The following is a 16423-nucleotide window of genomic DNA, read 5'->3' as shown; positions in this document are numbered from 1 at the left end:
TTGTAAAACTTAAATGTATTCCTTTAACTAAGCAGCATCTGACCAAAGTTACAGCAATGTTTATGCACTGACAACATAGTGTACCAGAGGCCTCAGACTTTTTCAGTACTAAATTCCAAGGCACACTGACTTATTGTCTATACTACTAAAAGTCTAAACTTACACTGAACTACTGGCCAGGGACTTTGTGAACTAACAGCTGGATAGTTAAGAAATTGTCTGTGGTAAAACATTAGGGCCAAAATGTCAACAGGCAAGGTATGATAACATTTGATAAGCACATTTATGAGAATTAAGTGTTGTGTGTGCTCTAGAGCCACTGTTAGGACTAGCATTACATTTTTTGTTTCAGTGTGGGTAAGACTCAAACAAAATTGTCATGATGTTTTTAGCTTCATCCAGCACTTAGGTATCAGTTATAAATACATTTTGAGTAATAAATGTGTTTTAGATGTGGTGCAACTCAGTATGCCGTGGTATTTGCATTGACTGAGAACAGCCAAAATACGACAATATACAACATGAAAACATAAAACAGATCTGTGAAAAGGCAGATTTTCTCCTTTACCATGTTGATTAAAGGCAAAATGGCAGCTCAAACTGAGGTTATACAGCACATTTGAGTTAATTTCCTTTCAGTACATTTACCATGGAAAGTGAAACTTCATGCTGAAATGTTTCATTTGGTGATGGCAACATTTAAACTGAAAGTAGATGAACCAAAGCTAGTTGTTCCAAGCGGGTCATAGTGTGTAAGCACACACGCACGCACACACGTGCTCATGCACGCGCGCACACACACACGCACACACACACACACACACACACACACACACACACACACACACACACACACACACACACGCACACACACACACACACACAGCACTTCAGCCAGCGAGGTAAAAAAAATAAAAAAATCAGTTTAGCTAGCTGCCAGAACAACATGGTTGGAGATAATGTACATCATCAGCCTGAGTATTGGGGCAGTGAGCTTTGTCTTTATCCCTGGTGTCACAAAGCGCAATTACAGTTATATAAATAAAGCACTATGATGGTCTCAAATTAACATTTACTGTAATGTTTTGTATTGAAAATGAGTTTTGCTTCATCAATACTCAGGCTTTTGACGGTAGTTCTGCCTTTTATTGTTTGCTGGTTTAACCCAGCAAACCAGGAAGATATACCTCTCCTGAACCCCAAGCGGACCCAATGTCAAGCCCAGAACCAGAGGCAAAGCTGGATTCAGACCTGAACCCAGAACTGAAACCAGAGCCGAGGTCAGAGGACAACTCGGAGCTCAAGCCTGAACCATCCGGCCCAGAACCACTAAACCATTCCTCAAACATCTGAAACAGAGCGGAAAGGAGGACGATGGTGGCAGGAATGGAACAAAAGGTGGAGAAGAGGAGGATAGAGGAGGAGAAATGGAGGGTGAGAATCATTACAGAGGGGTGATGGTACTAGAAGGAGGATAAAGGACAGACATGTAAATATTGATCACTACAATATGATTAAAGAAGACACACAAACTGAAGGTGATTTTGGATTGGAAATAGAAGGGAAGGTAGAGAACAAGAAAGACAGACAATATACAATGACAATACAGTAACACAGCTAGTAAAACATTAAGGTAAAGACAGTATTTGCAAAATAATAATGTAATTGATAAGGTAGCAAATCTCACAAGGCATGCTACCACATATACATATTTTACAGTATTCAAATTTTTTGATGCAAAATGGAACTCAAACAGTGTGACTAGTGAAACTTGACAACTGATGCTCAAAACCAGTCACTTTAAGTTTTAGCTTCACAATTTTCATTTTATGCCAAATTCAAGAGTGCACAGGCCTTTTGAAAGCAAATGCAATTTTGCAGGATGAAGACATGGATAGTCAATACTGCTCCCAATATATACATCTATTTAATTTGACCATTGCCATACTGACAATGTTTGATTAAGTATTCAGTGACTGCCATCCAACATTATTTTTGTTGAGATGGATCATTTTTTGCAACAGCATTTCAAACATGACTTCTTTTTAAAACGGTGTACTTATACATAGATTATATAGATTAATTAAATGTGTGTCTTTAGGTCCTAAACGTGGCCTCTGCCTATCTCTACATGAATAATTAATTCATATAATAATACTTCTGTATTGTTATGTGGCAAATTATTTGCAATGAAAATAAATAAACAGGTCTGTAGGTTTTATGTGCGGATGGATGTCCTAAGAGGCAAGTGAGTGAGACGTCTGATCTAAAGTGTTTTCTCTACTGTGTTTATTACCCTTAATAAATATTCCTAAATTATTTAATTATTTTTTCATCTGCAAAACAGGTGAAAAAAAGTTTTTTTGTAATATTCATTTCAGCCCAAAGAGGCTGAACAGCACCACTCTAAACATCAGGTAACCTACATATATTGTGTGATGACAAGTTATGTAACATTACTGTCATGTCTTTATTCTGGCTGGAAATGTATTTAAATCTTTAGTGAGCAGTGTTGGGAAAGTTACTTCCAAAATGTAATACATTGGATATTACAAGTTACTGTCATTGGAGAGTAATTAGTTATATTACAATATTACTGTGTCTGAATTGTAATGTGTTACACTACTTTTGCATTACTTTTGAGTTACTTTCACCAAAACAACAGCAAGAAATTTGACCTGGCAGCTGCCGTGTGAATTTCATCACCGGACTAATAAAGTCTTTTCTTTATCCACTTTAATACATCTTAGATTATTCATAATATTTTGAATAATTAATATGAATATGCAAAGTAACTAAAGCTATAAAAATAGATTAGTAAAATGTACAATAGGCAGGAAGGAGAAAATGAAAATACTCAATTAAAACTACCTCACAGTTGTAATGAAGTACGGCTTTGTTGTAAAATGTTTGTTTAAAGCACTTGAATAGGAACTTCATGTTGTTTAGTTTAAAACTAAGGTTGTGTAAAAGAAATGGTCAATTATGATGTGATTAAAACTCACTATTTACATTACTTGATTTCCAGCTGATATGTGAAAAGGTACTTTTTTTTTTAATCCTCCGTGTCCTCCTTGGCCACTAATTATAAATTCACCTGCCAAAAACATTTTTCCCAACTATTTCACAGATGATGAAAAAAAGATAACTTGTCTCTCGGGCCTTCAGTGCCTACGTTTGTTCATAACTAAATTTAACTGAAAGTTGAATAGTGTGTCTTTTATATGCCTTTTATCCCGATAACTTACTGGTATTCCAGGACTGCCTGGGAGCCCGTCTCTGCCAGGTATACCGGGTGGTCCAGCGAGCCCTGAAGAGAGGCCTTCAGCTGTGTCAGATGATGACAGGTTTCCAGTACCACCAGCACCAGGACGTCCTGGAGGCCCTGGAGGCCCTGGTGGACCAGGAAGACCCTGATGAAAAAATAATTCCTATTATTTCCACTGTGCAGATTAAACTCTGAGACCGTCTTGTCTATCTCTGCTCCCTTTTTCTTACCCTGATGAATTCAGTGTCGCTGTCCAGGTCTTCAAACCCAGAACCTAGGGCATCTGCTCCATACTATCACACAGATAAACACACAGTCTAACACATACAGTACATACTGAGGTTGCCAACCAGGCTTGACCTTCATCTACTGGACATTTACTTCATGCTTACTTCATCATGTGTAGAGCAAAAAGACAGCGAAAGCATAAACCGTGATACTCACCGGTACACTGCGGGATCTGGGGGGTCCAGGAGGCCCAGGAAGGCCGGGAGGGCCTGGTGCACCAACTCCTGCTTCTCCCTGTAGAGAGGGAAGGGAAGAGGAAAGAGGATAGGATGAACAGATCTGTCTTTTACAGTACATTTGGTGCAATACAATGAAAAGGGATTTTGAATTATGACTCGTAATAAGTTATTAATTGCAACTTGTGTGCTGTGGCAACACCTTCTCTCCTTTAGCTCCAGCTTCTCCACCCAAACCTGGAAATCCCTGAGATCCTCTCTGACCCTGGATGTAAAAACACAGATGAGGTATTACATGTGATATAAATCATAGTAAAGAAGACAGAAGACGACTTAACAAACTTACTGGATCTCCTTTATCCCCCTTGATTCCCTGTGAAGACAGAGAAGGATTTAGGATCAGTGTTAAATCTTATGAACTCAATTCTATAAAACAGTGGCAACACACACACACACACACACACACACACACACACTCTTGTTAGTGTACACACCGGCTGTCCATCTTTCCCTGGTAGTCCTGGGGATCCAGGGATTCCTGGTGGTCCTTGTGTGCCTCTTGGTCCAGTCTGAGCTTTCCCAGGTAGGGGGGTGGGGCCTTGATGACCAGGTGGGCCAGGTGGACCTCTAGGTCCAGGATCTCCACGCTCTCCTTTTAACCCATGCCTTACATGACCCTGGAAATTTAAATTACAAAGAAGTTTGGTGTGTAAAACACACACACTGTAATAGAAAGATGCTGTTGTGCAGAATATTTCCAATGTGTCGTAATGTGTGACAGCAAAATGAGAAAGAGAGGCAAGAAAGTCCCCGTCTGAACTTACATCTCCTGATCTCTCCCCTGGCTCCTCTGTCCGGTGTGGCCCTGTACACAGCACATGACATCATCAACCAGTTTGACCAATCATATCCTCATGGGATGACACCGCCCATAACTGTAACCGGCCACTTGTTGAGCATGACACAGACATTTTTACCGTAACAGTAAGGTGACAATAAAAGACCCACACTAAAAAATGTAGACAGTATAATGCTTTAAGTGTTTGCTGTTGCAGTCTACATTATATTCATTACCCAGTATTATCTATATATTTATATACATGCTTTTTGGCTACATCTGTTGCTGCTTTAACAAATTCCCTAATCTGGTCCTATCAGAATATAATTACATCTCTAGGATCCTGTTCTCTATTTAACTAGTGCACAGTAGATTCAGTAAAGAAGGATGCTCTCTTTTCCAGGCATCACTCACACATTCACAACCATTCACACCTGTAACCATACGACAATGATCATTTTTTGGGCACTTTTGGACTTTGTTTTGACAGGACAGCTAAAGACATAACAGGAAAGAGAGAGGGGGAAGGACATGCAGCAAAGGGCCGCAAGTCGGAGTCGTGCCTGCTGCGTTGAGGAAAAAACCTCCAAATATGGGCACCTGCTCTACCAGCTGAGCTAACTGGGCACCCAGGACGCTGATCTTTAAGTAGCATTTCTGGAGCTGTAATGTGCCTTCCTGAGAAAAGGCAAAGAAGAACTAACTCTTTCATTTCTCCAACCCACGTATTTAATGCTAGTTTTGGTATCAAAAGCCTGCTTTTCTAAGCATTAGGCCACCACTGCCCCTGTCTAATGAAAACATCAGCGCATCTACCTTTAAAATTATTCTCTGCATTGATGTTGATCAGGAAGTACAACATCCTAACAGCCAAGAAACTGTAAGTACAGTACAGCGTGTTTCCTATACATACTAAACATAGTCACAAGGCACTTTAACGACATGAATACTGTGCACTGAGGTTAACTCTGACCTCTCATCAGCATCTCTTCACTGGCCTCAGTTGGGGACTGGCGACCGGAGTACTCATCAAGCTCCAGCTCTGGCACCTCAGTGGGCGGAGCTCTGACTGGAACACTGTCCTCCTCCTCCTCAGAGAAATCAAGAAGACGAGCAGGTCAATAGGTCACCCAAATTAAATTGATTCTTCCCGTGAGAAGCACGATTTTGCTTGGCAGATACTGTATATGGGCTCATGAACAAGCATCAATTATGGACTAACTCTTTCATTTCGCCAACCGAGACAAGAAAGCATCAACCAGGACTTTAATATCTAACAGTTATTCAGCTTCTAAAGGACAGTTTCCTTTGAAGCTTCAAAGTCAATGTTGAATATGGGATGTTTAGGGTCAGACTGACTTCCTGGTTTTGGGAGAATGAAAGTTGGTATCGGAACGGAGAATAAACACACACACACACACACACACACACACAGAGGAATGCTGTTTTAGGGTTCTGATGATAAGAAAGTGGGTGTGCATCATACAAAGCAGAGGACACAACTAGTTTACACAAGCACGCACGCACGCACGCACGCACGCATGCACGCACGCACACATTTAGAGCCCTTCCTGATGACTTTGGGTGCCTTTTAGTAAATTTTTCTTTTTTCAGACCTTGTCACCCAAACTTCCAAAAGGCATGACATATATGCCAAAGGCATATAATAATAATAATAATAATAATAATAATAATATTAATAATGATGCAGCCAAACAAAACATGATGCCACCTGTAAGCGCCTTTCAACAGATATCCTTTCATCCTTACTTGCTCCCAGCACTTCATCTAGCCAACATACCTGTGCTGTGTCATGTTTTTTCTCATGTGTGTTCTTCATCATTTCCTCCTCTGTCTCTCTGTCATCCAAAGCATCATCTCCACTGGTGTAGCCTGAGGCCTTTATCAAACAACGTGTTGGTTTGGGAAAACAAGGTTATAAAGAAAAATTATGTCAACCAATGATTATGCAGTCTATCATGTTTTGCCAGTTAGATATTGCTACAAACAATAGAACAAATAAAAGAAAGTAGTAGAGGAAATAAAATGAGAGGAGGAAAGGATATTCAATTGAAAACCTTCAGTTTTAGATTTTCTCTTCAGAGAATGCTTGCCAAGGTGTTAAGTTTAATGAAAAATCCCTTTTATATATATATATATGTATATATTAATTATATAACTGACTGATTTAATCATTCAGTTAGGTAAGAGGACCAACCCATGGTAACTTGGTGTTTTGGTTTAGTAAAATCCTTTTACAGCTAGGGGGTACTATTAATTCATGTGTATGATTTTGGAAAGAATTGTAAACTATCATATGATAAATAATAAAAGAAACTCCTGTGTTTTAAATAGTTCTAAATTGTGAGTTCCTTTGTCTTAACAACATCTACTATGTTTATGCGTGTATCTCACATAAGGATCATCGTCTTCACACTGCTCCTCAGCTGCTCTGGGATCATCTTTAATCACCAACTGCTGAATGGATCCCTGAAGAGAGAGAGAGAGAGAGAGAGAGAGAGAGAGAAGAGAGAGAGAGAGAGAGAGAGAGAGAGAATTAGGACACATTCTTTAAATCATCTAAAGACCTTGGTTATGCAGGTTTACTCAGTTATATATATATATATATATATATATATATATATATATATATATATATATATATATATATGAACTCATTGCACTCATAAAAGATAAAATACAAGCTGTATTCTAATAAAGTTGGGTTAAAGCAACCCAAGGTAGCGCATTCACTGTGACTATCATCTTATTTTCTACAGCAAGTATCCGCGTGATTAAATAAAGTGTTAATCTTGGTGTGCATAGTGAATGAGTTATGTGTGTGCACATGTCATTGTCAAATGTATTTATGTAGCACAATAAAACAACTGTGGTTGACAAATGTGCTGAACAAGGTAAAATGTCAAATACTAAAATTTGCAAATAAAATACTTTGTTACAAATACAGTCAGTTACACACTTAAATAAGCCAACATTTTGAAAAAGAAAATCTTTTGGGGTGGATGTTTCATTTAAAGGCCTCATCGTCATAACTAACTAACCAAATTCTCTAGATTCAGCGTAAATACAAGTGCATTTCGAAGCAATAGTATTGTCTAAGAAAGTAAAAAAAAAAAAAAGAAACAATCACAGGGGTCCTCAAACTGAGGAATGTGCCCCTTGCCAAGTCTTTGTTGCCAACCTGACACTTTAAATTCAACTTGTTTTATTAGTAGTTGGTAGTGTTGCAGCCTCTTTCTCGCCCTCTCTTTGAACAGAGACACACTACACACACAATGAAATACAGACCACTTGATGATATCCCCATAGAGACAGGATTTCCAAAGACGCACACACACATGCACACACAGACACATGCACAACACTCAAACTCACAGCATGGTGGTAGTCATGCAGGTTTTTATAGTTTGATGGGAACATGGAGAGAGATGCCAGTTCACAGCACTCATGCAAATACATGCTGATTACAAAGGGTCCCATGCCATGACTGCTCTTCTTTGAAAAACAAGACAACAAACCAGACACACACACACACACACACACACACACACACACACACACACAAACACACACACACACACACACACACACACACACACACATACACAATGTGACCCAGATATTTCCGACTGAATATGACTGATGCTGAGCATGGACATATTCTGTCGTCATGCTTCAGATAACCCGTTCAGAAAGTCAGGAACACTGAACAAAGCAGAATAAAGTGGGAATGGCCGTGTCCACTCGCCATGGCAACAAGGGACTGGCAGCTCGTATTTATCTTTTGTGAGTGCAATGAGTTCAAAATGGACTGACAGCGGTTCCAGTGACAATGTCATTTAGCGCTGCAAAGATTAGTTGTCAACTATTAAATTAATTAGAAACTACTGTGAAAATCCCTCTCAGTAATTTTTTTTAAGAAAGAAGTTAAAATCTCTGATTCCAGCTTCTTAAATGTAATTGTTTCTTTCTAGTTCTATTTCGTTCTTTCTTTACTCCACTGTGACAGTAAACTGAACATCTTTGAGTTGTGGACAAAAGACAAGATTTGAGGACGTCATGGGCTTTGGGAGACACTGATCGATATGTCTTTAAGAATATACAGTATGCTGTCATTCCTATTGAATGGGAGGGAATTTAAAACTTACTACACCATCACAGTTGACATGGCAGCAGAATCAAAGGCCTGAGTAAAGCCCTTGATCTGACCACAACTAAGCCTTGTTGATTTCTCTGACTTCCTCCTCTGCCTTCAGCTCACTCCTGCATCCTCTCCTCCCATCCACATCTCACCCCTCTCCCTTCCTTCTCCACCCTCTCTATTCTTTCCTCCCTTCTTACTTCCTCTCTCTCTCTCTCTCTGATCTTAATAGTTCTATCCAGTTAAAATCTGTAACACAGCCAGCTCAGGAAGTAGTACCAGAGGTGGTCATGGCCTTTTGACCCTGTTTATACCCGTCTGCCTCCTGATGCAGACTGTGTTGGGTATTGATTATAGCCTTGAAAAAGGCATCAAATTAGGTGGTAGTAGTAGGTGGTTGTTCTTTCAAGATTTATTTTCAAATTTTAAATTATTTGACATAATGAGTTTCTCAGTAAATATGAGCTAAAAATAGTACATTAGTCGCAGAACCATGCTTCATTTGACATTTACGTTGACATTTGAGGTGTTTTGTGGATCTGGAGAAGGCCTATGACCGGCTCCCCTGGAAGATACTGTAGGAGGTGCTGCGGAAGTATAGGGTAAGGGGGTCCCTTCTCAGGGCCATCCAATCTCTATTTGACCAAAGCGAGAGCTGTATCCGGGTTCTCGGCAGTAAGTCAGACTGGTTTCAGGGTCGGCCTCCACCAGGGCTGCGCTTTGTCAGTCCAGTCCTGTGTGTAATATTTATGGACAGGATATCAAGGCGTAGTTGGGGTGGGGAGGGGATGCAGTTTGGTGGGCTGGGGATCTCATCGCTATTCTTTGCAGATGATTTGGTCCTGATGGCATCATCGGCCTGCAACTTTCGGCACTCAATGGATTGTTTTGCAGCCGAGTGTGAAGCGGCTGGTATGAGGATCAGGGGTCTTGTTTGCGAGTGAGGGGACAATGGAGCAGGAGATTGGTCGGAGAATAGGCGTAGCGGGTGCGATATTACATTTAATTTACATGCTGTATTACATTCAATGAAAAGAAAGCTGAGCCAGAAGGCAAAGCTCTCAATCTACCAGTCAGTATTCTTTCCTAACCTCACCTATGGTCATGAAGGCTGGGTCATGACCAAAAGCTGGCGTCTCCCTTAGAGATAGGGTGAGAAGCTCAGTCATTCGTGGGGAACTCGTTGAGAAGAGCCAGTTGAGGTGGTTTGGGTATCTGGTAAGGATGCCTTGTGGGCGCTTCATTAGTGAGGTGTTCCAGGCACGTCCAGCTGGGAGGAGGCCTCGGGGAAGACCCAGGACTAGGTGGAGGGATTATATCTCCAACCTTGCCTGGGAACGCCTCGGGATCCCCCAATCGAAGTTTGTCAATGTGGCTCGGGAAGGGAAGTCTGAGATCACCTGCTGGAGCTGCTGCCCCTGAGACCGAACCCTGGATAAGCCGATGAAGATGGAAGGATGGATACAGCATATAATGCCTTTGTTTTCACCAAAGCCATGTTCTTGGTCAATGATTTTACTGAGTTGGTTTCTGATTACTTGATTGTAACATCAAAATAAAGGCTGTTTGACTTCTTACAAAAACAAACAAAAGTAATGTCCATGACCACTTTGGAACGCTATTTGGATGATTAGACTCTCATTACATTTTTGATTTATTTATTTGATTTTGTACGTGTACGGTAGCTGACATTTAAATTCCTAATACTACATAATTTACAATGGTGAAAACATTCACAAGCAGCTTTTTAATAGCTTTTATTTGTCATTTTAGTTGTTGAAAGGCCTGAATAGTCTTTTTTTGGAAACAGGGAAGAAACAAGGTTTTGTTTCCGCTTATTGCAGCGTTTCATCCAAACATAAATTATTTCAGTACGCTCAATGCTGTGAATCTTCCAGAGGAGACAGATGGAGGGAAGATGACTTTCCAGCTCTTTTCCATGGTAATGAGAGGCCAGAACACACAAGCACACACATCCGCACAAAACAAGTGTAATCCTGAGGCCGACTGCCCAGACAAACAGTACACTGACGTTGACACAGACAGTTGGTCTCAATCTTTCTCCTTCTTTTTGCCTTTTTTTGCAGAGAAACCCTACTTGTCCTTCAAAAGACATCCACAGAGACAGTTACATTTAGAGGATTTCTTCACTTACCACAAACTTGTCAAGCCCGGTGTTTCCTGCATTAGCTACAAAAATGCCTGAATTCTGCGAGAAGGTGAGTCTTTCTGGTCTCCGATGGAAAGTAGTCCTCTCACTGTCGCCACAGTCCATGAAGAGACGCACCTCATCATGCTCAACCACCACCTGATAGATGGATCAAATAGACCATTATTGGAATTTCTTGTCATGGTGATATGCCATTGTTTTCACTAAAGTTCAAATTCAAATTTTTTAAAAACCGATTGGTGAAGATTCAAGAATTTAAAAAGATTTAATGCCCTTATTTTTGTTCCTTCTTTGAGATACGTTTTCCTTTCACTTCTCTCTTTCCTAATGTCAGTCTATGCAACAGATATATTTCCACAGACACTCATAGGTTCAAACCCAATCTCTGTCCAACTGTAAGTAAAATAATAAAATGCAAAGAATACATTCATTGCACATTTTATTGATTTGCAACTGAGTTGGATCAATTATGCCTTTAATAAAAGGTCTGCATCAGCTGAATACATCTCTCTTATTCTATAATTTGTATATATACATGTGTAACATATACAGCATACAATGCTCACCGTGAATCGTGTCCACTGGTCGGTCATGTCTGGGACACTAAAAGAAGCAGCTTTGTGGCTGTGGGAAGCTTGCTCTCTGTCAGTGTAGTATAGTAAGATGCTTTGGAGGCCCCCACGCACTGGAGTAAGGGCCAAACCCAGCTCCACCACCTTCTGATGGGTGTCTGTGATGGCAAAGAGCACGCCTCCTCTCTGAGTGGCTGGACGCACCTGGAGTCAGGGCAAAAGACATAGTCAGTAAAGATTAGTGCTTTGGCATCCTGCTTTGATTTTATGAATATTACAGTCATGCCATAAGGCATATACATACAATAATATGCAATTCTGAGAGCTACAAAATTCCAGTACAAATTAAACGGGTATCATAGAATACATTTACAGATCTATAGTATTAATATTCGTTTTTGAAAATATAGCATCTGGACATGAAGGATTGCTTTATCTTAAAAATTCCACAAGGTGGCAACATAGCTTTAAGCTGACCATAAAGATTGTTCTCTAGCACAGAATGAAAGGTATGTAAATCCTATGTTTTATTATACAGTACTTTATAGTAACTAAGATAAAATCTGATAGTGTATCTTGACCACTGCATTGACCCCTTTACAGTATGAATAGTGTTTAAAAGGTCAAAGTGTTAAAGTGTCTAGCATTACCGTGACAATGATGGCAAAGTCCCTGTAGAAGGACCCTGGCACGAAAGTCTTGGTGTGCCGGCCGATGTTGGCTTCGGGATCAAATTTATACGCTGGGAAGCCCTGATAGCCAGGAGTGAAGGAGACGGAGGGAGGGAGTGGAACGCCAATTATCTCCGTCAAGTCCAGAAGACCTCCTGAGCCTCGCTCTGACAGAAACAGAGACAATGGTAATGTGTGTACGTAGAAACAGAGAAAGTAACAGGTGTAACGTTGTTTTTTTTGACTGAAACATCACACTATACTTCCTACTATATACTACAACTATACTAACATTCCTGGCTCAGAACGGGCCTTTTCAAACACTTAATTTTCTGCATTCTGATAATTTTTTAAATACCTTTATTTATGTGAAGGAAAAACAAGTGACAATTCAAAGTATAAAAATATGATGGAATACAAGGCCTCAAGGGGACTTTTACATTAGGGACCTGGGACCGGATCCTGAAGTTGACCCCAAAGTCCTGCTGGTTTGTTAAGTGTGAACACATCCATGCCCAAGTGCACTTGAAAATATGGACAATACAGTTCATTTGTTCTCCCAAACGGTTTGCATCAGATGTAAAACCCAACTGTACCAAAACACGGAAGTTGACTCCAACTATTTAGGGAGGTCCTGGGACATGTAAGCCCAACTTGGCTGTTTCACATTAGTTTTAAGAGCCATAGCAAGACATCATGCTCTACATATCTCAACAGGTTCAGTTGAATGGCATAAATCCTTCACATTTTTAATGTATCAAATCTCTTGTTCTAGTGTTAGAAAGATGTATATTTATCTTCAGACATTTGAACGTCACACTATAATTTAACTGTATTTAATTCCATGGTATTATGTAAAAAAATATTGCTGCATTTTGAGTCGGTCAAATATATGTACTTTTCCAACTTTATTTCACGGTCCCTGAAAGAAACTCCTCTGATTGGTCAAAAACCTTCAAAAGCGTCATAGGAAAGCTAAAACTGCTTAAGCATCACAGCTAACGCCAATAAAAGGACCAAAAATGAAGAAAAACATGGACAAAAGATTGTCAATATTGGATCTAAGAGTATGGATTTATTGTAATAAGTCCTCCAAAACAAATATGAGTTCCAGGAAAAGAAGCGCAGACTTTAGACTTTTTGTTATTATGGAACCCCCGCAACTTCTGAGAGGGGCCGGTCCTTCGATACACACACAATTCACACGCTACCATTGGCCAGGCATTGATTCTTACACAAGGTAACGGAACACGATTTGGTTAGGTCCTATCCCCTGACCAATCAGCTATCCTAACCTCAACCACTCAAGGTCAATGCCTAATCCCAACCAATTGGGCTGCTTCGTAGGGCGGGACTTCCCTTGATGTTACGTGGGATCCATAATAACTTTTCAGCCAACTGAATGCACTCATGAGCGCTCATGAGTCGCACCCTTGCTTTAAAAACACGGAGGAAGGGGTGTAAATGGGCCAGTTTTTATTATTGGGGGGGGTTAAACCCCATTCCCCCTGTGAATTACGCTAATGTCTGGGATGCACTGAAGCTGTTCCGGCAGATGTCTGAACCCTAGTTCAAATTGGCCTCCTTTGTCTGCTACCTGTGCGTTGCTGTTTCAAACAATACATCTATCTAATAAAGCGGTGTGTGTACCGGTATGTCTGTGGATCTGTCTTTGAAATATCTCATGAACTATTCATCCAATCTACTTTCCTTGGTAACCAATGAATTTAGGGTTGGGATTTTGGAGCATTAATTCGGACAGTATTTGATATTGGATATTAAAAACTGTCTTTTCATCAAACTCCCCCTGGGTTAAGTGTAGGCCTACAGCTAACTTGTAACACTAGTAACATTACTGTCTGTAAAATGCCCCTGCAAATTAAATCCAACCCTAACCGTCAAGCCTCAAAGCCTGTATGGAAATGAACACAAAGTGTTAATTTTGTTAACGACAGTACTGACAAGACAAGACAGGACAGCTTTCATGACTGTGAAGATTTCAACATGCAACACTAAAATGTAGTTGAACAAAAACTCTCTTTATTTGCATTGCCTTCCCTTTTTCTTTCTGCCAGTTCAGTTGCGTATTACTGTCAGCGATTTGCTGTCTTTCTGTAAGTAATTTTGGGGTACAATGGTTCTGGAGAAAGCAACACACAGCAATACCACATGCCAAGTAATCAGCTCGTTCCAAACAGGCACATTTTGAATGGGCACTGTAGTGTACTAGTTATAGTGAAGAGGAGAGATACCAGAATCATCTTGACATGACTTTAATTTGAACCGATTTGATCCAGACTCACTGTCCACGCCTCACTGCTCGTCCTCGCATTGACATAATCCTCCGAAACAGAAAAGCACACACAAAGTCTGGCAATTAGAGTATTTAGTGTGAATGTGAAGAGATGGCTTCACATTCCCTTGATTCCCCCACTAAAGAGTCCAGCTCCCGTGGTGACTAACTCTCACATCAGCATTCCAGCCAGGAATCACCTCTGCTACCTATATCTCTGGCACACACACACACACACACACACACACACACACACACACACACACACACACACACACACACACAAACATACACACACACAGATGGAAATGCATTTGCATACATTGCACACATATTGCACACACATATTGCACACACATCTCACCCACATGAACACACACAAACCCAAACATTTGGGAGTCTCTAATTCATCAGCCAGACCAACTGGAAGCACACCTGATTAGAGGGTTTAAGGAATGTGTGTGTTTGAGTGTGTGCTTCTGTGCACCACTCGCACCACCACTATTGAAACACACACACAAACATGCCAAAGCTGTCACACCTACAGTCCAGATGTGAAGTCATAAGTGCCCTGTAATGACAGAAAGAAATAGAGTGCTCTGAGAGAGCGCATGCTAACACCAACATGCTGTTCAGTGGACAATGACTGCAGAGGTTAAAAGTTATCATTTCCACACTGTGAGACACACATTTGCAAATAATGGCCTATTGAAATCTGGTGTGGCACTGACTTGGCAAGAGCAACCTGGTGGTGATTACCAGTCCTGACTAGAACGGCAGCCATTTTTAAGATACAGACGGACTATGGGTCAAATGTGTTTTTCTGAGAAAGGGCAGAAAAAAGCACAGTTTGGGGGAAATATGCTAGTGGTGTTTCACCTCAATATCATACCTAATTGATAAAACATACCTAATTTTGTGAGAAAAACAATAAAATAAAAAAGAGCAAATCTACAAAGCTTCCACTAAAAAGATACACTTTAAACCTCTTTTGGCTTATTGTTTTGACTTGACAAACTTTGATCTCATCACTTTTTCCAGCCACACTGCCCTAGTAGGAAGAGAGCAGTAACTGTAGGGAAAAGGGTTTTAGGGTTTCAGGTCAAATGGGTAAACGAAAGAGGCTATAACAATATTATATATATATATATATATATATATATATATATATATATATATATATATATATATATATATATATATATAATATATATGTATTATAATAAACTCCTCAACAGCGGCTCTTTGCTGCATTTCATTCCCCCTCTCTCTCCCCTTTCAAGTCTAAGCTGTCCTACAAAAAATCTTAAAAAATAAAAGTTGATTAAAATGGAAAAACTCACTAAAACATCTAAAATAAACTCAAAATACTTGGATAAAAGTTAAGTCACTTTTCACCACTAGTTTGAACATTCACGCACAAGCTTGTGCGCGCATATATACACGCAGGCACACACACTTATGCACACACACACACACACACCTATACAAAAAATACACTATACACTAGGTCATTCTATGGACAAATCCCATTCTAATGACATCATGCGATGTAAGAGATACTTAAACATCATTTACATTGTAATGACAAACATTTTATCCACAAATGTGATGCTAACACATATTTCTGATGATTTATTAATTTCTAAATTAATAACAGGTGCATACCCTTAGTCTGTAAATCCTTCATTCATTGACTGGGCCGGTTCTTAAAACACATATCAATAAGACAACATGACGGTCATTAAGTCCACTGCGTTCATGGCTTTAGTCACCAAATCAAGCTTCCAAAAATATGCTAGTCATCTGATCTCTCAGTCATTTCACATCACATATTTCCACTCCAACTCCCTCCTCCTGAACCTAATCCTCGTCATGTTGGCCACATGGATGCTTGATCAGCTTGTACAGAGTTAGAAAACCAATATGAACAACCCCCTTTAGCATTGTCACGTATAACCTTTTAAACCCACCTTGACCCTGCT

The 16423-nt window shown here is 40.0% G+C and overlaps 1 protein-coding gene across 5 annotated transcripts in view; it reads right to left on the bottom strand.

The window, feature by feature from the left end:
- Positions 1-16423, bottom strand: part of LOC116698864 (collagen alpha-1(XV) chain) — a 60090-nt gene that overhangs the window by 23841 nt on the left and 19826 nt on the right. For 3 of the 5 annotated variants that reach the window (XM_032531084.1, XM_032531080.1, XM_032531083.1), the window contains 13 exons: positions 12125-12312; positions 11469-11678; positions 10888-11040; positions 6986-7060; positions 6372-6470; positions 5544-5661; positions 4557-4597; positions 4227-4409; positions 4079-4105; positions 3935-3997; positions 3713-3790; positions 3499-3561; positions 3249-3413 (listed from right to left, as the gene is read on the bottom strand). In XM_032531084.1, coding sequence (XP_032386975.1) covers positions 3249-3413; positions 3499-3561; positions 3713-3790; positions 3935-3997; positions 4079-4105; positions 4227-4409; positions 4557-4597; positions 5544-5661; positions 6372-6470; positions 6986-7060; positions 10888-11040; positions 11469-11678; positions 12125-12312 — 1463 coding nt within the window. The remainder of the gene's footprint in view (positions 1-3248; positions 3414-3498; positions 3562-3712; positions 3791-3934; positions 3998-4078; positions 4106-4226; positions 4410-4556; positions 4598-5543; positions 5662-6371; positions 6471-6985; positions 7061-10887; positions 11041-11468; positions 11679-12124; positions 12313-16423) is intronic. The other 2 variants (XM_032531081.1, XM_032531082.1) reach the window with 2 other exon arrangements.

Source organism: Etheostoma spectabile, chromosome 12 (assembly GCF_008692095.1).
Source record: "Etheostoma spectabile isolate EspeVRDwgs_2016 chromosome 12, UIUC_Espe_1.0, whole genome shotgun sequence".
Classification (NCBI taxonomy): Eukaryota; Metazoa; Chordata; class Actinopteri; order Perciformes; family Percidae; genus Etheostoma; species Etheostoma spectabile.
The sequence above is the reverse complement of the archived record's forward strand: the minus strand, read 5'-3'. Positions and strand labels throughout refer to the sequence as shown.